We start from the raw sequence: 24,620 nt of genomic DNA, 5'->3' as shown, positions 1-24,620 counted from the left end.
TCCATTGCAAAAGCACCTCTGAAATTACAACTTTTCATAAGCAGATTTTACTTTTAGATCTCAGGCAGGTTAAGTGACTCACTCAGAGACACACAGTGAGTCAGAGCCTAGAAATGAAGCAGCATAACTAGGGGTCAAAGCCCAAAGCCTCAGCCTCCTGTCTATACTGCCCATTTAGGTACTAGCAACCTTGAACCTGTTTGGACCAAGATATACAGCAACTCCTAGTGACCACTTAATAGAAAACATGGCTTCAGAAAATACAAGTATAGGAATAATGGGAAAACTAACATTCAGCCAAGTTAATTAATTTCATATATATTTGAATTGTCTGTTATTGCTTCAGATTCAAAATTCACCTGGTCTGAAATCTTGTGGACTGTGCTGTGGTATAATCCTTCAGACTCTTTAAAGTGCCTGCTGATGGTGGCAGCTGAAGAAGGGACTATTTAAAATCACAGATGTACTTTTAGAAAACTTCACCACAGCCAAGATATTTAACAAAACAAGCAAACAAAAAGGCTGTATTTTTTGAAGTGGGTGACTTACTATGCACACAAACACAGACATTTCTATTTTTACAGTTTGCTTCAGGGGCTCATTGACTTAATAGTGTTTAAAAAAAAAAAAAAGCTGGTATAACAGTAACAGCCTGTCAGCCCACCACACTTGTTCCTCTGTTTCTTATGTTTCTCCCATATTGTCATATTTTTCTAACATTTGTGACTGCTTTCTACAGCATTTCTTCCATTGAATGTTTTGATTTTCATATTTGTATTTGTATTGGTTGTTTATAGTTTACTTTTTATATTATTGTAGTGCTTTTTTAGATTTATTGTTTTCTTTTGATTTGACTGCATTCCATTTTCATTTGATTCATTATATTTTCATTTAAATTGTATTTCATTGTTTCTTATATAATTTTATTTTGACTTTTATCAAATGTTTATTAGTTGTTTAATTTTTTTTTACATAACCTATACCACTGCATATGTCTTATTTTGATTGATTTGTGTAAACTGTATGTAACAGTATACAATTTTTTTGATAATTCTAGATTTTCCACAGTATACATTGTACAGTTTGAAGCTTAAATGTTTTTCTTTTTTATGCTTTTCCAGTATCATTGTAATAACATCATACTTTCTTGATGTGATATTTCAAAATTGTTTTCCTGCTAATTCCTTTTATTTCTCAATTTTGATGTTCCTATATTAATGATTTGTTACTTCAGTAATGATCAGCAATATACTGTTTTGAAATATTTCATTGAACACTAAGGTTCATGAGTTTTAGAAGTCTCTGCAAAGATTTAAATTGATTGGTTGAGGTACCGCTTGCAAAGCTCTGATTGGCTATGAATATTTATTTATGGAGCTACACCTCAGATTGGCAGGCAGTCAGGGTCAATGAAAAGGCAACATTACAGCAGTTTAATAAAACTGTATTAAAGCTCTCTGTGTATTTTCCACATTATTTTCAAACATTTAAGCAACCAGTGTGTTGCTCCTCACAATATAATAGTGTTATTCATTGTATTATGTTACTAAGATTTCCTGTTTTCACCAAAACAAAAATCCCACATTCTTGCTTAATGGTAAAAAAAAAATAGCATCCTCAACTAGCACACTCTGTAGCAAATGCTGAACACAAACTTTATAACCTGTTTTACAGAAATTGTAGTAAAGAGCACAACACAGATTTCCATTTTTTACTACATCAAAAGTTGTTTCCTACTTTAAGGCAATTTTATTTATCATAGCACCAAAGAGTAGCAACATGTTGCATGCAGGTCAGACATGCAAGTAACAATTTCACTGTACTTTGTACTCGTGATCATACTACAACTACATGCAAGGCAAGATCCATCACTGTGCACTCCTGCACTCACTCACACACACTGGGCTAATGTGGCATCACCAATTACCCTAACCTGCAAGTCTTTGATATGTGGGAGTAAAATGAGAGTACCCAGAGGAAAACCCACACAGACACAGACACAGGGAGAACATGCAGCCTCCACAAAACACTGATTAGGCATGAGATTCAAAACAAGGATGCTACATCCATAAAACAAGCACACTAACGATGGCACCCAATCATATGCTGCTCTACAGAAAATTATTGAATCTATTAAACAGTCACAACTCTCCAAGACAAGCAGATGTCAAGACAAATATGCGCAAATGTGGGTGTGTCCCTGAGCGGTTGCTATAAGGGGTGATCCTCACCTTGTGTCCAATGCAGAATTAGGCACAAGGCCACAAACAACTCTGATTGGGACATTAGTCCACCATAGAGTACACCCAAAGGACACAATCTCAATAGTTCACACTGAACCAACGCAGAATCATCGATCATGTCAACAATTCCATCTCTGGGATTTTAAGGGAAACTGCAGGAACAGGGACAACCTTAAATGCAACCCTGGCAGTGACCAGGGTTAGGTATGTAGAGGTATGTATAGATAGATAGATAGATAGATAGATAGATAGATAGATAGATAGATAGATAGATAGATAGATAGATAGATAGATAGATAGATAGATAGACAGACAGACAGACAGACAGACAGACAGACAGACAGACAGACAGACAGATACTTTCTTTCTTTCTTTCTTTCTTTTCTTTCCTTCTTCCTTTCCTTATTTATTTATTTATTTATGTATTTATTTATCTAAAGGGGAAATTCACATACTCCAGCAGCAGCATACTGATACAAAAAGCAATATTAAATTAAAGAGTAATAAAAATGCAGGTAAAAAACAGACAATAACTTTGAATAATGTTAACGTTTACCCCCCTGGGTGGAATTGAAGAGTCACATAGTTTGGGGGAGGAACGATCTCCTCAATCTGTCAGTGGAGCAGGACAGTGAAAGCAGTTTGTTGCTGAAGCTGCTCTTCTGTTTGGAGATGATACTATTAAGTGGATGCAGTGGATTCTCCATAATTGATAGGAGCCTGCTGAGCACCCGTCGGTCTGCCACAGATGTCAGACTGTCCAGCTCCATGCCAACAATAGAGCCTGCCTTCCTCACCAGTTTGTCCAGGCGTGAGGCATCCCTCTTCTTTATGCTGCCTCCCCAGCACACCACCGCGTAGAAGAGGGCGCTCGCCACAACCATCTGATAGAACATCTGCAGCATCTTATTGCAGATGTTGAAGGATGCCAGTCTTCTAAGGAAGTATAGCTGGCTCTGTCCTCTCTTGCACAGAGAATCAGTATAGGCTATTATAGCACCACTATGCTGCCTATCGATGGTGTAGTTGATTGAGTTTATAATCCAGACTATTTTTGGAGTATATATCTTGGTTGTTTTCCTAAAGCAAATCAGTTTTGGTCTTTGTTGTTTGCAGGTGACATTCTCCTGAGTGTCAATGGCCTTGGATTGACTGGAGTCACACGCAGCGAAGCAGTGGCCAACTTGAAGAACACGTCTTCACCAGTGGTTATCAAAGCTCTAGAACTGAATAACTGGGAGCACAATGAAGCATATGGCCACATGCCTTCAGATTCCAATGAGAACCACACAGTGAGTGACGACTGGACCCCTCCCTGGATCATGTGGATCCAACTTCCAAGGTGAACACAAGGAAAAAAGTATGCTGTTGCATCCTAACACCCTGCCAATACTACACCTTTAACCTGAATGCACTGTCAAAATGCAGAATATCTAAGTCTCCTCTACAGTATATTAGAAGTGGCCTTGCTTAGGCCACTGTGTCTACAACCCATGATCACTCTATCTATCCTAAACCCATCACTTACTTCCATACACTTTGCACATCAGTCACTTTTCCAAACCAATTTAATTCCAGGGTCACAGCTAGACACTATCCCAGAAGTATCTGGCACAAGGTAGAAACCTGACAGAGTAGTCCAAAATCTGGCATCACCCATATTGTGAGGGATTTTTCATTGTCACAATTATTTTTAACCTCACATTATCATCTTAACTCTTATACGCCATTACGTGAATCCACACTCAGATTAGGAAAGTACATTTTTCTTAATAATGCTGTTAAGAAGCACAGAAATTCGAAAATGTTAAAAATGACTTTCATTATTTGCCCTAGAAGGTTATATATTGCAGTGCAGTGCATTATTTTTGTCAACATGCCTCAAAACAATGTGCCTATGGTTCTCTTAGGAACAGATGGGAAACTTCACTGGTTTTCAGCAGCCTGTAAAATCTAGGGTCCTTCAGGCAAATAAATTAGGCACATAAAATTGTTTCCTTTTAATATTCAGCATATTTTAAAATAATATACAAAAAGTGCTGATATTTCAAATGCACTCTAATTACAGTTAGAGAATTTAGCAGGGCTTCTCAAGTAATTGCATTTATTTCTAGCAACTCATACATGAAATGAAAATGTGTTATTATATACTGTGGATATGAGAAATCTACACACATTAGATAAGGATGCAGCAATAAATGAGAATAGTTTACACATTGCACACAATCACACAGTATGTAAATGGTAGAAACATATAATGTATTAGTGCCTACATTAACTAATTAGAAATCAGATAAAGCATAAATAGCATGAATCAAATCAAATGAATAAAATCATCAGAAGGCTACATGGATTATACGGTCTTGTTCAGGCAATCCCAGAATTCATTTCATTTAAGTCGCTGTACTCTGTTCTTTGTTGTTCAATCTATGTGGTGTTTTAAACACCTAATCTTGTGCATTTCAGATTTATCTATGGTATGTAGAGTAAATGAAAACACTCATCTCATTAATATTTTTGTTCTGCTCTAGGCAAAGCAAGTGTTGCTATAGTCAGTTCAATACATCTGTCCATTCCCTGAGCTGGCCTAATCACATGTTAATCAAGAGGGCAGAGTCCACATCAGCAACATCAAGCATACAATTGTAACCAAACCATGGCTGGTTTATGCACAACCCCACACTGAAGCAGTGCTGATTTGACAATAATCTAGCACAAGCATTTTAAGGGATGTTTCATAAGCAGTGGGAGAGGGAGCCAACCCCAGTCAATGTGCCAGTCCTTTATAGGGCAAAACCAACAATCACTTAAATTAAAAGTTGCCAGTTATTTGGTAGGGTGTTGCAGTGGTAGCACTGCTGCCTCGTAGTAAGGAGACCTGGGTTTGCTTCCCGGGTCCTCCCTGCATGGAGTTTGCATGTTCTCCCCGTGTCTGTGTGGGTTTCCTCTCGGTGCCCTGGTTTCCTCACACACTCCAAACACATGCAGGTTTGGTGCATTGGCGATCCTAAAATTGTCCCTAGTATGTGCTTGGTGTGTGGGTGTTTGTGCCCTACGTTGAGCTGGTGCCCTGCCAAGGGTTTGTTTCCTGCCTTGCACCCTGTGTTGGCTGGGATTGGCTCTAGCAGACCCCCATAACCCTGTGTTAGGATATAGCAGGTTAGAAGATGACTGACTGACCGTTATTTGGTTGGGATGTAGGAAATTGTAGGAGTACCCACAGAAATAATCCACACGTGCAATGAGCAGCCTTCTCAAGCTAAAGCCACCCTCAGTTCAGTTAATCCTCACAATGAATATGAATACAGTGGAACCTCGGTTCACAAACGTCTCGGTACACGTACAAATTGGTTTACGACCAAAAAGTTTGCCAAACTTTTGCCTCGGTTCACACACTCTGTATACAAACAAGCCAGTTTCCCTTTCGGTTTGTACATGTTCAGTCTCTCCCTGTGCATTTCCTGTGCAGCAAGCAAGAGAGAGCGAGAGACACACACACACACACACACACACACACACACACAGGCAGGCAGCGCGAGAGAGAGAGCCGCGCACACACACAGGCAGCGCAAGTGAAAGAGAGGGCTGGACTCATAAGGTAGAGAAGGCAGTTAAAGAATGCACTGGGCTTGTTTTTGTTTTCATTTCTGTTTACAGCGATCGGTTCGTAGCGTGCATTGTTGTAATGTTACTTTTCTTGGTGGCTTATTAAATTACGGATTTTTTCAAATGTTCATTTTTTTTCCCTGTGCTTAAAACTCATTAAAAAAAAAGCGTTTTTAGCCAGCAGTTGGTAGCACTATAGCGCAAACTATTGCAGTGTTAGTTTCTCTGTTGTTCAAGATTTTCTCAGTGTTATTCAATGTTTTTACATTTAGTTTACTATTATGCTGTGCATTCTATGGTTGAATTAACTATATTTGTGCTTAAAAACTAAAAAAATATATATATTTACATACAGTTCGTATGGTCTGCAATGGATTATTTGTATTTACATACAATCCTATGGGGGAAATTGCTTCGGTTCATGACCAAATCGGTTTACGACCAGAGTTTTGGAACGAATTATGGTCGTGAACCGAGGTTCCACTGTATCTGCCCAATGGCTTTGATAGGTTCTAAGGAAAGATGAACTAGACCTGTCCTGTTCTGTTTGGTTTGGAGCTCTTTGTGTGTGATGATCACTCTTGTAACATTGCCCCATAATATTTGTTTCAAAGACTTATGTTTACTTATTGTTGATCTATTTTATAAGTCACTTTGGTTAAAAGCATTTGCTAAGCAAATAAATGTAAATGTAAAACAGTCTCAACAAACTATTCAATGTTCCCATACATGCATAAACACAAATTTTGTGATATATTAGTCATATATATATCTAGGCTGAATGACGGTGAGCTTTTATCTTGACTTGACTAGTTTGGTCTGATGGTTTTCTAGTCTGCAAATAACCAGTCCATATAAAATGGTCCAAGTTAAGGTCATATTTATGAGTCCACTTAAAAGAGAAAACTGAAAAAAAGAAGTTGAAAGTGAAAATGCACGCAATTGTTGCAGAAAACAGAGGTAAACATTTACTTGCTTGTTAGCTGAACGGAAGTGAGCTGCCCATACATTTATAGTTTCATTTGGCAGTGTGCTGAAAGCCAGGTCTCTTCGAGATGTTGTACTGTGCAGCTTCATCTTAACTTTTCTGTCTCACAGTGAGACCACAAAACATCAGACTCTGTCTTCATAACATCCACAACTAAAGCACTGATCCTACAGAGAAAAGCAGCTTTGATGACAACAGCCTTGTAACCAGAATAGTAAAGGAGTTCCATCAAAATTTTATTCTGACCTCTTTTTCAGTAATAAAGGCTCCACATGCTTCTGAAGTATTCATAATTGACTTTATTTAGCCAAAAAGGGATTCAAATTATCAATTGTTATAAACTTTCCCTAGAATGTGACTTTTGTTTTTTTTTTACATTTGCCTTCAGGTTTGCCTTGAAGTTCACAGTTATAAAAGTGAGCACTACGGAATTCTGACATTCTAATCATACATATTTAAGGTTTAACTAGGTGCACTAGTCCAATAACTGAAATGCAATTTTGTATCACCTGATGACATAATAAAATGCAGTAATAGGGTTAGGTTGGGCATTACCTCACAGGTGGCGCAGTGGTAGTGCTGCTGCTTTGCAGTAAGGAGACTGTGGAAGATTGTGGGTTCATTTCCCGGTTCCTCCCTGTGTGGATAGCGCTTTAAGTACTGAGAAAAGCGCTATATAAATGTAATGAATTATTATTAGTATTATTTATTATTATTACCAGCATGTGCAAATTAAAGTCCTTAAACTAGGACCTGTCTTTTTGGTGTGTTAGTTTGATATGACTTGGTCCAGCCAATTTGATGAAAGCACTTTGCTGCTATGGAAGACTAAACAGACAATGTAATATTTCCGATTGTGATTTTATTTCAGTTTGCGATGATCAAACCATTCCTCTCGTTTGAAGCCTTTTCTGCAGGTAATTGACCTAAAAATGGTGCTGGTGTGGTACTTGAGCTGGTTTGCATGAAGTAGACTGATACTGAGCCTGTAAATAGTCTTGTAATCTGTCAAATATTGATGTTATATTTTGCTGAAACTCAAGTAAAGTGCCAGGGAATAACCCTGCGGGGCAGTATTTGTACTCCATGTCATGGCCAGTGACTTTGCATTACCGTCCAAGTGTATGAAATACCTGTTAAGATTAAGCTGCTCAGATAACTGACCACCCAGAGCAGACTTTTCAGATTTACACTGTATGAAGTACACTCCAAACACTTCTGGAATTGTACAAAAAGCAAGGCCTATTTAGTCTAGTGGAAAGAACTTGGGCTTGCCTAATATTTACGTACAGTATATTTAGAGTCTGACCAAAGTCATGATAACATTTTGAGTCCTACTTAATCACGGAACAGCTGCCTTTGAACTAGTGCAACTGAAACTTTGAAATTGATTTAATTATCTTCACATGGATTACATCTGAGATGTTAGCTGCGATCAGGAGTCCTCGTCGAGTTAAAGACATCATGACACGCGCTGAGGGTGCACTTGAATGGTTTGTACAAGAAGGTTATTGATTTTAAGCGATTCTAATCAGAATATTGTCCAAAAACCCTTCTGTCCCACACAGATGTTAGCATTTTACTTGTTTATTTGTGTTCAGCTGAAATGTATGCCTGCGTTTTACTGAACAAAAGTGTGTTCTAGCCAAGTCTGCTGCAAGCTGTGCTCCGTTTGTTATTGACTTGCAACTGTAGATTCTGCCTGATGTAGTCATGCAAAGTCAAATTAATTGTTTCATTTTTATCAGTTCTATTTAAAGACCTAATTGTTAAGCAGTGTTTGATTAGGACCAAAATGCCTGCATGAATTTGGTGGGATGCCACATTTCATATTATAACCACATCTGACAACGCTATGGTACCAGACTTTAAAGAAAGCCTTTCTTTCTGCAGAGATGGGACAAGTGACAATGTGGCACAGCAGATAGTGGTGTCTCATACACACACACAACTATACATGGCCTTGGTTTGATTTTTCACAAAAGTGTTGTATTTTTTGAGTTTTGAATGTTCTCCCATTGTCTATGCAAATTTGAAATCACAACAACAATTGAGGTTTCACTTTGCACAAAATTCAGAAAATGTTTTATTTGTGACCACATGTGTTTTCATCTGATTTGTAACTTTGTTTTCCCCCATTTGCAAAGACATGGCAGTTTATTCAGGAGCAAATGGGATACAGATAGAGAGTATGTACCTGCAAGCATCGTGGAGCTGCTTCTCTGCTAAATTCCACTGGTCTGGATGCATGTACACCAGTGAGTCTTTAGAAAGATCCTGGCTTGAATCAGTTTATGGAGTTGGGGAAACTGAGCACAGATGAGGTTACCTCTGATGTGAGTGGTGCAGGGCGGGCAGTGCATAAGCCCAATGAGAGAAGCAGCAGCATTGGAGGGCAATCGAGGAAGCAGACAGCAGTTTTGGATGCAGAATATCCCATACGGAGCAATATCACTTTCTTTTCACCTCAAAAACCTTAAAAAAATACATTTTGACATTTTTTCTTTCAAATTTTGCAATTGGAAAAATCATATGACAAATGAAATTTAGAGGCAATTTCATGAAACTATATGTGAGACAAAACTGTTCTTAGTAGTGATGGGCAAAACAATTCGTGCAAAATTGTATTCATAATTTGCTTTGCAAAACAATTTGCAAAATAAATTTTGTTTTGCTTTCTGTGAAATTTGTGCCATTCACACAAGACTAATTTTTATTCCTGTATAAAAGTATTTTACTTATTAATTTTGCATGTGCTTGCCTGTTATTTAGTAGGTAATGGGATGATTTGACAACCAAGACCTTACATGTACTTTCTGAGTTTTTCTGATATGTCTTCATGTGGAAAATATATAGCATGTCACATTTTGAAAAAACATACCATCACTCGGGCAGCACGGTGGCGCAGTGGTAGCGCTGCTGCCTCGCAGTTAGGAGACCCGGGTTCACTTCCTGGGTCCTCCCTGCGTGGAGTTTGCATGTTCTCCCCGTGTCTGCGTGGGTTTCCTCCGGGCGCTCCGGTTTCCTCCCACAGTCCAAAGACATGCTGGTTAGGTGGATTGGCGATTCTAAATTGGCCCTAGTGTGTGCTTGGTGTGTGGGTGTGTTTGTGTGTGTCCTGCGGTGGGTTGGCACCCTGCCCAGGATTGGTTCCTGCCTTGTGCCCTGTGTTGGCTGGGATTGGCTCCAGCAGACCCCCGTGACCCTGTGTTCGGATTCAGCGGGTTGGAAAATGGATGGAAGGATGGATGGATACCATCACTCTTCTATGGCACTGTGAAAAAGGGACATACATAGACAGAAATGATTTTACTGGTGTGTACAGATTACAGGTTTATGTAGCTGCAGAAAGGAACTGAAGTAAAGACAGAACTGTGAATGAGGCTTTGGGAAGCAGCATTGCTTGTTTTCCACAAAAAAATAACTTTAAAACCCTAAAAAACTATTAAGTAAATTCTGCAATTGCAAAATGAATTTTAGTATCCATTTTGCAAATCTGTATGCATACTGAAAATTGTCTGGTTTGCTTATCACTAATTCTTAATGTTTTGCTCCTTAATGGTGAACTTAATATTACTCAGAAAAAGGCAGTGGATATTCAAGTAGAAAAGCACACATTATTAATTAAGAAATGCTATAGAATGCATTTGCAGAATGCAAATCTTATAACGGGTTTTTTAAAATAATCCTTTGTGGGCGGATACGTCATTTGTCATTAGTTTACAAAGCTTGTTTACACGTTGCTGCATTTCGTTCAGACACTTTACTATTAAGTCAGTTAAGTATTCTAATGCTTTGTTTACAAAAGAAGCTGCTGTTACCAAACACCTCCCTCATGCTGTGAATGATAATGCAATATGCACGGGTTGTGAGCAGTCACTCAGAGGACAGCCGCAATAGTGAAAAAAGTTGACTAATAAATACACAACACAGCCAGTCCAGGCCTGGTTCCTTCCTTGAAACCAATGCCATTACTGGACCTGGCGCCCACCTCCTCCAGCCTAGCGCCTGAGTAAGTGGGTTTAAAAAACAGGAAAATGGATATCTAACAGAGGAGTAGCACAGATGTTCACACAGCTTCCTTCCTCCGAGTTCCAGGTCTTAATTCAATGTCTGTGCTGTCACAGTCAAAGACCTTCATCAACCCTGTGCAGGCCACATCAGGTTTACGCTAACAAACTGGGATGTAGCTGCTGTCTCACACCTCGAAGGACTCAGTGTTTATGTGCCACTGGCATGTCCACGAAGTGTCTTTGTGGGTTATCCGCAGTGATACAGGTTTCCATTCACATTCCAACACAGAGTTTTAATTGGCAACAAGTTACTAAACAATGCATTATTTAAAATTTCCATATGCTTTATGTGTTAGTTAGATGTTGCATTCTAAATTTTTAATGCCAAATGTATACTTCATACCCTTACATTTTAAATTCAATTTAGTTAAACTTATAAAATTACAAATTCGTTTATTAACAATGTTTTACCATACCTGTAAGGCAATTCATTTTTGTACAGCTCTTGTTGCATTCAAAAGCTCCGAGCACAGTGTGCATTTACAAATATTCCACCCATTACCGACTGGTGTTGGCTCAAGAAGGTCATAGTTCAGTGAGTCAGATGGAAGGAGTGAGCGGAGTGCTTTGTGTTTTAAAGACAAGTGCCTTAGCCACTACGACACACAGCTGGTCTTTATAAAGAATAGTAACTTTAATTCTGCACGTTGTGTACTGTATTTATCAAAGTGCAAGATTCTTTTGTTCTGTCAAGCAGCTAAGTCCCTTTTACAAAGCTGCTTTCCCTTTTCTAGTTACTGTGCAGATCTAACATGGTAAAATATTTAGTTGGTTAAGAATTAATTTCAAAGCTCTCAATACCTGACAAATTAAGATAAGCTACAAACATAAACATTATTAGAAAAATTATATTCTGGATTATTGGTACATATTCTACCATGTAATGAATTTCTGCAAATCTTATTTTCAATGTATTTTAGTGAAACAATCCACCATTATACGTGTCATGTAACTGTAATGAGTAACTTTATAACCGCTAATCTTAAAACCCTGAGAACAGGTATTTTGACGGAGCTACAAAAACAGGCTTCAGATTCCTGAAATGCAAATAGAACAGTTACAGTATGAGAGACTGAAACATGGCAATACGAGAGTGAGCAAGTCTCCAGGCTGTCCCAATTTCATGTGATCCAGCCAGCACATCTACTGGATACATGGGGATGACGCATTTCTCAGGGCAAGTTATTTTCCATTCATCTAACCTGCTTGTTCAGATTTAGAGTTGGAAACTGGAACCTAATGTGACAGTAAATGATGCAAAAAAAGACTCTTCCCCCTGGTGACTAACTAAACAGAATTTTTTTTTGTGTTAATAATACAACATATAAATTAAACATGTGACATACTCCCAAAACTATATGTCTTATATATAATAAGCTAAAAATTGGGGCTATAAAATTGAAATTTGGGTGAGTGAAACCTGAAAAACAAAAAACTGATCGGGTAATTGCCTTTTTATTTTGAGGATTGCTTTATAATGAATAACTTTCAAATACGTTGGATATAAAGTACTCTTTCAGATACAAAGCAGAGCAAACAGCTTCTCCCATAACGATCTACAGAACAGAGAAAGAAAAGTTTAACACAAAGTAACCACTGCAATATCCTAAAATATCGAAAAGGTTAGCAATGGTTCATTTAACAACTGTGCGCATTTAACAACTTTTGATTTTTCCCAATTTATGTAATATTAGTTTTAAGCACCCAATGCTGCTTAAACATAGAATAATAGTTTATAGAATATTACAGCTTATGGATTTAAAAATCAAAGTACTATACAGTATTCTGATTAACTCATATTCTTTATTAATTCACATAAGGTCAACTTAATCTAATTTATTGCACACTTTCATATTTACTCATCATTGCTACGTTTAATATTACAAAATGGTTACTATTCCAGTGTTTTTTAATAAACATTTTGTTTTTTGCCATTATGTGCCAAAATACAGCTGTCCATTCAGCCTGTCTTATTTAGTCACCGAGGTAGTCTTTGTACTCCTGAGGGGTCTTAGTGTCAATTAAAAATTTCACTTTCTTGGATGTGGGATTAATTTTTTTTTGTTTGTTTTGAAAAGTCAATTTTGAAGTTTTTTTTTTTTTTTAATTTAATTTAAAAATTGACAATGTAAATTACTTTCATATAAAGTTAATTTCAATTATTTTCATATAAAGCTTTGATGTTCTTTATTTGGTCCTATCATGTGTTCATTTTTAAGCTCATCATTCCAGGAGAGTATATTATATATGTACAGTACTGTGCAAAAGTTTTAGGCAGGTGTGAAAAAATGCTGTAAACAAAGAATGCTTTCAAAAATATAAATAATGATTGTTTATTGTTATCAATTTACAAAATGCAAAGTGAGCGAACAAAAGAGAAATCTAAATCAAATCAATATTTGGTGTGACCACCCTTTGCCTTCAAAACAGCATCAATTCTTCTAGGTACACTTGCACACAGTTTTTGAAGGAACTCGGCTGGTAGGTTGTTCCAAACATCTTGGAGAACTAGCCACAGATCTTCTGTGGATGTAGGGTTCCTCACATCCTTCTGTCTCTTCTTGTAATCCCAGACACACTTGATGATGTTGAGATCAGGGCTCTGTGGGGGCCATACCATCACTTCCAGGACTTCTTGTTCTTCTTTACGCTGAAGATAGTTCTTAATGACTTTGGCTGTAGGTTTGGGGTCGTTGTCCTGCTGCAGAATAAATTTGGGGCCAATCATACGCCTCCCTGATGGTATTGCATGATAGATAAGTATCTGCCTGTATTTCTCAGCATTGAGAACACCATTAATCCTGACCAAATCTCCAACTCCATTTGCAGAAATGCAGCCCCAAACGTTCAAGGAACCTCCACCATGCTTCACTGTTGCCTGCAGACACTCATTATTGTACCGCTCTCCAGTCCTTCGACGAACAAACTGCCTTCTGCTACAGCCAAATATTTCAAATTTTGACTCATCAGTCCAGAGCACCTGTTGCCACTTTTCTGCACCCCAGTTCCTATGTTTTCGTGCATACTTGAGTCGCTTGGCCTTGTTTCCACGTTGGAGGTATGGCTTTTTGGCTGCAACTCTTCCATGAAGACCACTTCTGGCCAGACTTCTCCGGACAGTAGATGGGTGTACCTGGGTCCCACTGGTTTCTGCCAGTTCTGAGCTGATGGCACTGCTGGACATCTTCCAATTTCGAAGGGTAATAAGCTTGATGTGTCTTTCATCTGCTGCACTAAGTTTCCTTGGCCGACCACTGCGTCTACGATCCTCAACGTTGCCCGTTTCTTTGTGCTTCTTCAAAAGAGCTTGAACAGCACATCTTGAAACCCCAGTCTGCTTTGAAATCTTTGTCTGGGAGAGACCTTGCTGATGCAGTAGAACTACCTTGTGTCTTGTTGCTGTGCTCAATCTTGCCATGACATGAAACTGTCTTCCACAACCTCACCTTGGTAGCAGAGTTTGGCTGTTCCTCACCCAGTTTTAAGCCTCCTACACAGCTGTTTCTGTTTCAGTTAATGACTATGTTTCAACCTACGTGTGACATTGATGATCATTAGCACCTGTTTGGTATAATTGGTTGATCACACACCTGACTAGAATCCTACAAAATCCCTGACTTTGTGCAAGTGTACCTATAAGAATTGATGCTGGTTTGAAGGCAAAAGGTAGTAACACCAAATATTGATTTGATTTCGATTTTTCTTTTGTTCGCTCACTTTGCATTTTGTAAATTGATAACAATAAACAATCATTACTGTATTTATATTTCTGAAAGCATTCTTTGTTTACAGCATTTTTTCAAAACCTGCCTAAAACCTTTGCACAGTACTGTGTATATATATATATATATATATATATATATATATATATATATATATATATATATATATATATATACAGTATATATATATATATATATATATATATATATATATATATATATATATATATATATATATTTTTTTTTAAAGAAAGTGTCAATACATGAAGACTGATTCATACTTCTAATTTCAGCAAATGCCTGACAGATTGGTATGTGTTATGTGTGTTATTTACCAACCAAAGAGGCATCTGTCACTTTCTGGTGAACTGTTGCTGTCATAGAAAAGCTTCCTCAGCCTGTTTAGTGACTTTAGTCAGTTGTTAATGGGGGGGGGGGTTTGGGGGGGGTAAGGGGGGCTTTGGAAGGATCAGAGATCAATGCCATAGCCCCAGAAATGTGTTTAGGTTCACAATATTCTGTGTTACATACAGGATTATACAAAAATGTAATATAAAAAATAATATTAATATAAAAATACATGTAAAGTATGATACAACTGCCCCAATAGTTTTGGAATTGTACAAAAAACAGTGAGACAAGAAGAAATTCATACACCCTTAGGGGTTGTTTTGTTATTACAATAAGGCCTATTCCTCTAGGGTATCACCCATTGAATCATTACAAGAACTGACTTTACACTGCTAGCACACCGCTTTATGTTGCTCATCTGAAGGAATCCTAACCCACCTACCATAACTCTGCTTGGCACCATAAATAAAGTGGGACTTCCACCTGCAGCTAAAGTCACTTCAGTATGCAAGCAACTCTCCATGCTAGTGTTTAGATCTGGCCGTGCCATGCTGATGATACGTATATGCGCCCAAAAAGTAGAAGTCTGTCTGCATTCTCAGTACCATACAGATTTGATGTCATTCAAGTGGTTACTAGAATATAAAATGAACACCTTCACACAGGTATAACAAAACAAGTGTACTTTTATTCATGAATAAAAGTGAATAAAAAAAATTCAAGTGACAACAAGATACCAAGAAGACAAGATTCACCAGCGTTTGTGTGTCTGCTTATATCCCTTCAGTGATATCTTTTACAGGTAGCAAAAATTTACACCGGCTGTTACAGGCTGAAATCAAATGTATGTTTTTATTATATAATGGTAATAACAGCAGCAGCTCACTACTCTAAACGGGAATTACCCAGACTTGAACTCACAACCTGTTGATTACAAGACAGCAGTTCTTACCTCTGCACCAGCCAATCAGGTTTTTACTCATTGATAGCAACATGTAAATTGAATGCTTTTTTTTTTTCTTCGGTTATACTCTTGAATAAATGTGCCCTTGTTTTGTTATAACTATGGTGAAAGTGTTTATTTGATATTTGGACATTATACACTTCACGTCTGCATTTTGTCATTATTATTGGAACCAGAAGTGAACGCTGGCGTTTCTGTCTGCCGGTGCTCTGTTTGTGTACCTTTTCTAGTTGTTTTTTAATCGTTTTCTGCCTTTTGCATCGGATCTTCCTCCGCCTTTGCATTGGGTTAAAAACTGATAACACGAATTTGCGTCCCTTGCCTCCTTCGGCCTTAACACGAGCCCTCGTAGAACTGTTCTTTGCTGGCTGCAACCTGTGTGGGTAAGTGGAAACTTTCTCACTGATTCTCTGCTCAAGTAACTACCTTTGGTGAATAGGTGGTTGAAACTGCCCCTCGTCAATTGCTGAGTAATTACGGAAATCCCAGTGGTGACGGTCTACTGGCTAATGTGTTATTTTAATTCGGCCGAGTAGGTATACATGGGGTACATTGCTTTGCTTCCAATCTGGAATTTGCTTGGGTGACTTCTGGAATTCTACTATGATAAACCTCAATTGGTTGTCATGGATTATTATGTCTACTTTGCTATGTAATGCAGTCACATCTTCAAAACTAAAATATTCACCAGATGAATTGTATCGACTTCGAACAAACTATGAATTGTCTGCTGCGTCGCGGCATTCTCTGATGACCAAAGTACGTTCACCGGGGCTCTCGTCGCCATTTTTGCCTCGGCAGGAGTAGCAGCGGGTCTATTCCTTCACTTTGATCTGAAGGACGCACTTGTCTACGTATTTTTGAGCGACGTGCTGATCATAACGTGACGATTCATTTGGTAAAATCACCGGAATACACGTCCATAGACGCTTTGAAGTTTGGATTATTTAATTCTCGATCTATCTCTAACAAAGCTCTACTGATTGGTGATGTTATCATAGACACTAAGATGGACTGTTTATGTCTTACGGAGACTTGGCAGCAACCGGGTGATTATTTCCATCTAAATCAAGCGCTCCCTCCAGAGCTTGTCTGCATCTTCAAATCCCGTTCTTCGGGGAGGGGGTCTCGCAATAATACACTGCAAAGACCTAAAATTATCACCGATACCTCTTCCAGCGTATCCATCCTTTGAACTGTTAGCTGGCAAACTCTGCGGACCTTCACCTATTATAATTACTGTTTTATATAGACCTCCTAAACTATCAAGTGTTTTTATTGCAGAAATTTTTACTGTTTTAACAACTATGTGTGCAATGTCTACTAATGTCATCCTCATGGGTGATTTTAACATACACGTTGACGTGCCAACTGATGCACTGACAAATGATTTTAACGAAATCCTTGACTGTTTTAATTTAATTTAATATGTCAACTTTTCGACTCATAACAAGGGTCATATTTTAGACTTCGTTTGCTGCTCTGGTATCACTCCTCACAATCGTATTCCTACTGAATTACCAATCTCAGAGCACAGAATGATCACATTTGAAGTTAGCTTACCTCTCAGTAAATCAAAGGTTCAGCGTGTAATTTCATTTCGTAATGTCAAGCATGTAAACCCAGAGACCCTTATACATTTATTGCAATCCCAGCCTGTTTCTCCTTCCACTACCACACCATCAGAATTAGTAGACCTTTACAATGCTGCTCTGTCTTCTGCCTTTGATACACTAGCTCACTTAAAAACACGGACTGTCTCGTTTATTCGCACTGCTCCCTGGTTTACACCTGAACTCCGTCAGCTCAAAGCCATGGGCCGCCTAGCTAAAAAGACGGGTCTTGTTGTACACAAGGCAAATGTACTCAAATCACATGTTGAAATACAAAAATACTCTCTCTGCTGCCAAAACTGTATATTATTCTAACATTATCAATACAGGAGGGAAAAATACTAGAGCTCTTTTTTCTACAATGAAAAGGCTAATTACACCACCAGAAAGTGTCGCTCACCATAACCTCTGTTAAATACTGCTGCACCTTTTTGGATTTCAACTCAAAAACTGAAAAAAATCCACCAGCAACTTTCTTCCTCTATTTCTGCAGAAAATGACATACTCTCCACTATCACCCATATTCCCCTACCTTATTCTCAGATTTCAGTTTACCAGCTGAAAATAAAATCTCAGAGCTTATAACAAAATCTAACTCTTCCACATGCCAATTAGATCCAATACCTACAAGCTTTGTTAAGTCCTGTCTGTCACATATTTCCCCCATGATAACTGCTATAGTTAATTCTTCCCTTACTACAGGCACAGTCTCCCTCTCACTAAAAACTGCTTCAATTACTCAAATTCTGAAAAAAACTGGTTTTAAACCCAAATATCCTTAACAATTATCGGCCTCTCTCAAATGTTCCTTTCATATCTAAAGTTCTTGAAAAGACAGTTGCCTCCCAACTCGAGTCCCATCTTTCAAAAAATAACCTTTTTGAACAGTTTCAATCTGGGTTTTGTCCTAAACACAGCACAGAAACTGCAATGGTCAAAATCAAAAATGATCTTCTCCGGGCAGCTGACATGGGACTTTTATCAATTCTTGTGCTTCTTGACCTCAGCTCCGCATTTGACACCATATCTCATCAGATACTTTTGAAATGTCTAGCTAGTTTTGGAGTCTGTGGCCTTGTCCTCCAATGGTTTTCTTCCTGCCTCGCTGATAGAAGGCAATTTAGCCAGGTAAAGGGGCTTTAAATCGGAGAATGCAGTTGTTACTCAGGAAATTCCGCAGGGTTTCAGTTTGGGGCTGCTTGTTTTTCTCATTTACATCTTGCAACAGGTAACATCTTTTGGCACCATGATATTAAATTTCATTGTTATGCTGATGACACACAGCTCTATCTATCCACTTCTATTTTCCCTCTAAAACTCTTATGGCATGTCTCCAAGACAAAGTCATGGATGTCTCACAATTTTCTCCAATTAAATAGTAAAACAACTGAGGTGCTCCTCATTGTTTCTAAATCTTCACTCGCTAAGGTTAACCATTTTTCTATTTTAATTAACAATATTAACATAAGCATCTCTTCCCAGATTAAGAGCCTGGGCGTCATTCTAGACAGTACACTCTTCTTTTTCTTCCCATATAAGTAATGTTCCTCAGACTGCCTTCTTCCATCTCCGAAACATTTATAGACTTCATCCTGTTCTTACACAACACAGTACTGAAGTATTGTTTAATGCCCGAGTCACCTCACATATTACTGTAATGCTATTCTATCTGGCATCCCCCAAAAACTTAATCCATCGCTTAAAACTTCTTCAAAATTCTGCTGCCAGGATAATATCCTGCTGTTGTAAATCCACTGAACATATTACACCTATTCTCTCTCAATTTCACTGGCTCCCTGTTAACTACAGAATACAATACAAAATATCGCTCTTAACATTTAAAGCTCTCCACAACCTCACTGATCTCCTCCAGACTTACAGTCCTCTCACTCACTCAGATCCTCATCTGCAGCTCGACTTTCTGTACCACACATCAGACTCAGTGCTATGGGAGCTCGAGCGTCTCTCATAGTGCTCCTCAACTCTGGAATTCTCTTCCCTTTCATATTTGTCAACTCGATTCAATAACACATTTTAAAACTACCCTCAAAACTTATCTTTTCAAACATACCATACCAATTGTGGATTTTGCACTGTTACTGTCTGTTATCTTTGTTTGCTAATTATTACTTTGTGATTTATCATTCTCGTTTTTATTTTACTAATGTTGTTTAAATTTTATTGTAAGGTGACCTTGAATGCCAAGAAAGGCACCCATCAAATAAAATGTATTATTATTATTACAGTAAGATGAAAAATTTCCTGTTTTAGTTATGTGTTCAACATTTCTTGCCTAGCATTTCCTGTCATCCTACTTTTACCCAGATTGTTGTAGACATGGAACAGACATGAAATGCATGTATTCGAAATAACAATATACTGTATTATTCAGCCTATTCAATGTTAAACACCTCACTGCCAGATAAAGAGACTTCAGCGTCTGAGTTGACTCCATCGGTAGGGGGAAGAGTGAGTGAGCTGCCTGCTGCCAGTGCTGATTGACACATTTGCAAGACAAAGATGCCAATGACGAGAGGTGTAAAGGAATTTAAGGTGACCCAGGATTATGACTTTTTTCGTAGGCGTCAGGGATTCTAATGTTAAAAATCAAAAACTAAAATCTCTCATTCATATAAATATTCATACTCTTAATTCTGTATTTTGAAAAAAGCCTCTTTGGCAGCAGGGTTCCCAAGCAGAATGATTAAGATAGAACATGCATAATTTGCTGGCAAGGTGACATTATGAATCATAACAGAGAAGCAGTTACCTACATAGTTTGTTTAAAACCGAAAGTGTCTTTTAAACTCTCATCTCCTTAATTATCATTAGGAGAGCTATCTCTGTGGGCCTAGCTGCATGGATAGTGTGCTGTACCCTTCAGTCTACAGGGTGGGACCTCCTGCAACTTGCTTATTGTTGGGAACCGCACAAAGAAAAGATCATTACGCTTACAGTACTGTCGCAAAGTGACAATGGCAAAAAAAAAAACAACCAGCACAACAATAAAACAATCACAACACAATTTTTGTTAGGCACTCTCTTAAATACCAGCAAACCAAATGTTCCTGTGGAAGTCAGGATGTGCTGTGTGTCCTTGTTAGCCGAGGTGTTCAGTTCACAGGCTTGCTCTACCGTCCAAGTGTTTCCAGAGTGGGCTGAGATGACTGGAGGGCATAAAGTTATGGAAAACCATGAATCAAAAGTGGCAGGGATGAGCTGGTCAGGGTAGATGGTGCTCCAGTATGTCCGCAGTCCAGCAGTTGTCATGGTGTGGTTACAGTTTTTGTAACTTTAAGATAGTAGTGTTTCAATCCAATAAACCAACCAGCGTCTCTCACTGTTCATTATCCACCTTGCTAGAAACAACTTTGTGCGTTTCTTCAAGCAGACCTCAAGAAGTGATAATGAATGGATACAAGCCTCAAATGACATTCAGTGTAACTTTTTCATTGTTTACCATCAATAAGACCAACAAAATTTCAGCCTAAAAAAATAAAGGAGGCTAATCAACCTAATCATTATATTTTTGTCAAAAAATGGAGTCTGTGATTTCTGAATTCATAAATTGAACACAAAATTCAACACCCCTTCAATATTTAATCAAGTGGAAGCTCCTGAATTAGGAATTTGTTGGAATGAAAAGAAGCAGAGATAATGTTTACTGTCAAAACAAGTGGCTGGTGAAGCCTAATATGAAATCATCAAGAGCAGCAACTGTATCTAATCCAGACTGGAAGAAAGAGTTTCTACAGATTACAAATGATTTTCATTTTGTGTAGTTTTCTTGGTAGCAAAAGTAAGAAAAAGTCCCAAAATTAGTAGTGTAGAAAGAAAAAATAAAAAGGTTACTCCCACAATGACAAAGATGAGCTTAGGTCAAAGGTAGGCTACACTACCCAAAAAATGTCTCTAGCCTTCTTCTTTACAGATACACTAAAAGTAATTATGGCTGCTTTTCTAACCTACTCGGAGCCATTTACTACATTGTTTCAGTAGTTTAAAGCTTCACATTCGGTTCTACTTCATTAGTTTGTATGCATATTAATTCTTTTCATACAGTGCAAAGTTAAAACAAGCAAACACAACAAAAGAGCAGAAATAAGCTCTAATAATTCCTTTTCATGAGTCTGTCATCATTTAACTTTGATTTATTTCCAAGGTTTCATAAGCACCGGCCTAACAGGCCTATACAAAGAGAAACATGTACAGCTAGGAGCAAAAGTACGCCATTGGCCAGAATAAGCAGGTGTTTGAAAGGTCTTTAATAGAGGCTGCTTTTACCATTGAGCTAAAAGAATTTGAAAATATCCACTTTGGTCTGAACAAAAAATGGGGCCAAGTCTTTAAAATAACAGCTAGTATGTCTTCTTTTGCAGATACCTTTACTGTTGCAAGGATATCGTACTACGAAGAAGTACTTCTGGGAGCCTTGGATTTAGTATTGTCGGAGGATATTCAGAAATGAATGGCAGTCAAATCTTTTTTATTAGGTCTGTTGTAGAAGGGACCCCGGCCTACAATGATGGCAGAATAAGGTAGGGTTAACTCATGGGTCTGAATTCAAAAACTTATTATACAGTACATTTAAATACTGTAGTAATTGATTAGTGCAAGCAGTATTATTCAATACATGGGTTTTAAAAACTAACCATTTTCTGGTCCTAGTCTTATTTAATCTGCATTATCAGTAACATCTCTAGGTGCATTCACCTTTTTTATACAGCTACTGTACTTGTGCTGTGAGAGAGGTCCATAGTGGTGTGCGTTGATTTATTTAAAAACAGTGCAATCAGGTTTCCAGGTGGCCACAGGCGCATGTGGTAGCGTGGAAGAGCACCCCAGGGGTGTTGATGTGGGAACTGGTGGTGCCCATGTTCATGTGCAGATGTGCACAGTTCCGCCGATTTCCTCATCAGTGCTCTGGGGTGCAAAATTAGGCACCTGTGCTTGTTGAAGTGTAACTGGAGCCCGAGTCAGAGAGAGAAAGAACAGAAAAAGAACAAAAGAGAAATCAGGACAGTCTTTGATGGGTGGTTGAAACTGCATTCCTGGGGCAGGTCTCTCCTGCTGATCATTGAGGTAGCAGGAGCAGCTTGTTGGCTTCAAGTGATTGTCACCCGGAGGAATGAAAGTTGGACAACTCCTGCAGGTGACCACTTGGTTCTATTGGATTATTTATAGACAATTTATTACTGGACAATTCATCACTGCACTATTGTGACTACACAGAATAACAATACTAAGTCTATCTCAGGCTTTTACTACAAATGTCCAGGTGGTGCAAAAGAAGGTAATGCCAGCTGTGAGGAGCCCAGGCACCACACTAGTCCTGTGTATAAACTAAACATTGCACTGTAGTTAACACACTAGATATGTAGTTAGGCCGACTGATGCAAAGTCTCCCCATCCAGCAATGTTAAATATTGAGATTAAGAATGTACAAGTTTCGTTTTAGTAGGTGCTAAAGCAACTTTAAAGAATCCTGATAGTTTTAAAAGCCTTGTCGACTTCATGTTGTTCTTCCTGCATACCAAGTAATCCAGCAAAGGAATCTCAAACAACCCTGTATAAGTATTACTGGTAAATTATAAATTCACAAAACTGCCAATGGCTTCCCTTAGCTGCAAGACAGCTAAATGGAAACGCAGAATTCATTTCAGATGAACCAACTATACATATGCAATTTAAATTGTACGGAATAAAATGTAAAATGAACAGGCTCTTGTAAATAGTGGGATATGTATATACGTAATCGGATGGAACAGAGGCACAAAAAAATGCACCACTTCACATTTTAACTGCGACAAAGACATGCAACTAAGAATTGCCACTGGGAGTTCTACTAGTGTTTTGTTAATATCCGTCGTAGGGTCATGAACATGTGATGTAAATTTGAACTGTAAGAGTAACATATTGCTGAAATGCAAGATTAGGTTCAATATACTATAAGTATAAAACGTTTAGATCAAAACATTTAACATTTAAATCTGTTTTTGCAGTTAGTAAAAAGTCAGTCAAAAGTCAAAAATAAAAATCAAAAGAATTTTTGAACTCCCAAGATTTAGAAACAACAACATAGGACTACTCAATTTATTCCATATACAGTCAGGTCCGTAAGTATTTGGACAGAGACAGAGTTTTCATAATTTTGGCACTGTACGCCACCACAATGGATTTGAAATAATCATTATGTGATTGAAGAATAGACTTTCTCCTTTAAGGGGTTTACCAAAAATATCGTACGAACTATTTAGAAAATGGTCTTGCTTATTATTAGTAGCAGAAGAATCTACAGATTTAAGAAGGAAAAGGCAGAGAGGAATCACTTAGTGAATAAACATTAAATTACCAGACTTGGTGTATTTACAAATAGGTAAAAAATTATATTACAAAAATTAAAGTTAAGAAATTACTTCATGAATAAAGAATTGTTTGCAATGAAGACAACCATTTTCCATGGATAGAGCTGAAGAGACTTGAACAGAATGTCCTTTACAAATGCAGAAAATGGGATTTCAAAGTCACCTGCACACATGCAGTCAAGTTTACACCCCACTGAAGACCACACACCCCCTGCTTAGACACACACTTCTGATTTTTACAAAGAGCAGAACCAGGGATATTAAATGTTGTCAAACTGAATCTTTCTTAAAAGCTTGTGGCACACTGCAACAAAATGAAGTTCTAACTAACAGCCACTCAGTTAAACACACACACACACACACACACACACACACACACACACACACACAATTCATGATCAATTTTCACTAGAACCTCTACACACATTTTGATCAGAGCTCATCAAGAATTTTCTCACGGTTTCATCTACACTTTGACCACGTGGCTCTGATCATGGGAATAAAGTTCACTCACCTGTGTCTGCTCAATACTCTTAAATTTTAGTCCCACACCGGGAAGGCAGACATCTGCATTACAGTAAATGAAGTCAAATGGGTCTTATATGCAAGAAGAACATCATGACAGACTGGCCATCACCTGTAGTAAACACTGGGTTAAACACACGTGCATCTCCTGTAATGGTGTACTTAAGGTA

At 38.1% G+C, this 24,620-nt stretch overlaps 1 protein-coding gene across 3 annotated transcripts in view; it reads left to right on the top strand.

Moving 5' to 3' along the window:
• Window positions 1–24,620, top strand: part of lnx1 (ligand of numb-protein X 1) — a 282,952-nt gene that overhangs the window by 257,305 nt on the left and 1,027 nt on the right. For all 3 annotated transcript variants that reach the window (XM_028802221.2, XM_028802223.2, XM_028802224.2), the window contains 2 exons: window positions 3,360–3,585; window positions 21,940–22,098. In XM_028802221.2, coding sequence (XP_028658054.2) covers window positions 3,360–3,585; window positions 21,940–22,098 — 385 coding nt within the window. The remainder of the gene's footprint in view (window positions 1–3,359; window positions 3,586–21,939; window positions 22,099–24,620) is intronic.

This window comes from Erpetoichthys calabaricus, chromosome 5, assembly GCF_900747795.2.
Source record: "Erpetoichthys calabaricus chromosome 5, fErpCal1.3, whole genome shotgun sequence".
Taxonomy (NCBI): Eukaryota; Metazoa; Chordata; class Cladistia; order Polypteriformes; family Polypteridae; genus Erpetoichthys; species Erpetoichthys calabaricus.
The sequence above is the reverse complement of the archived record's forward strand: the minus strand, read 5'-3'. Positions and strand labels throughout refer to the sequence as shown.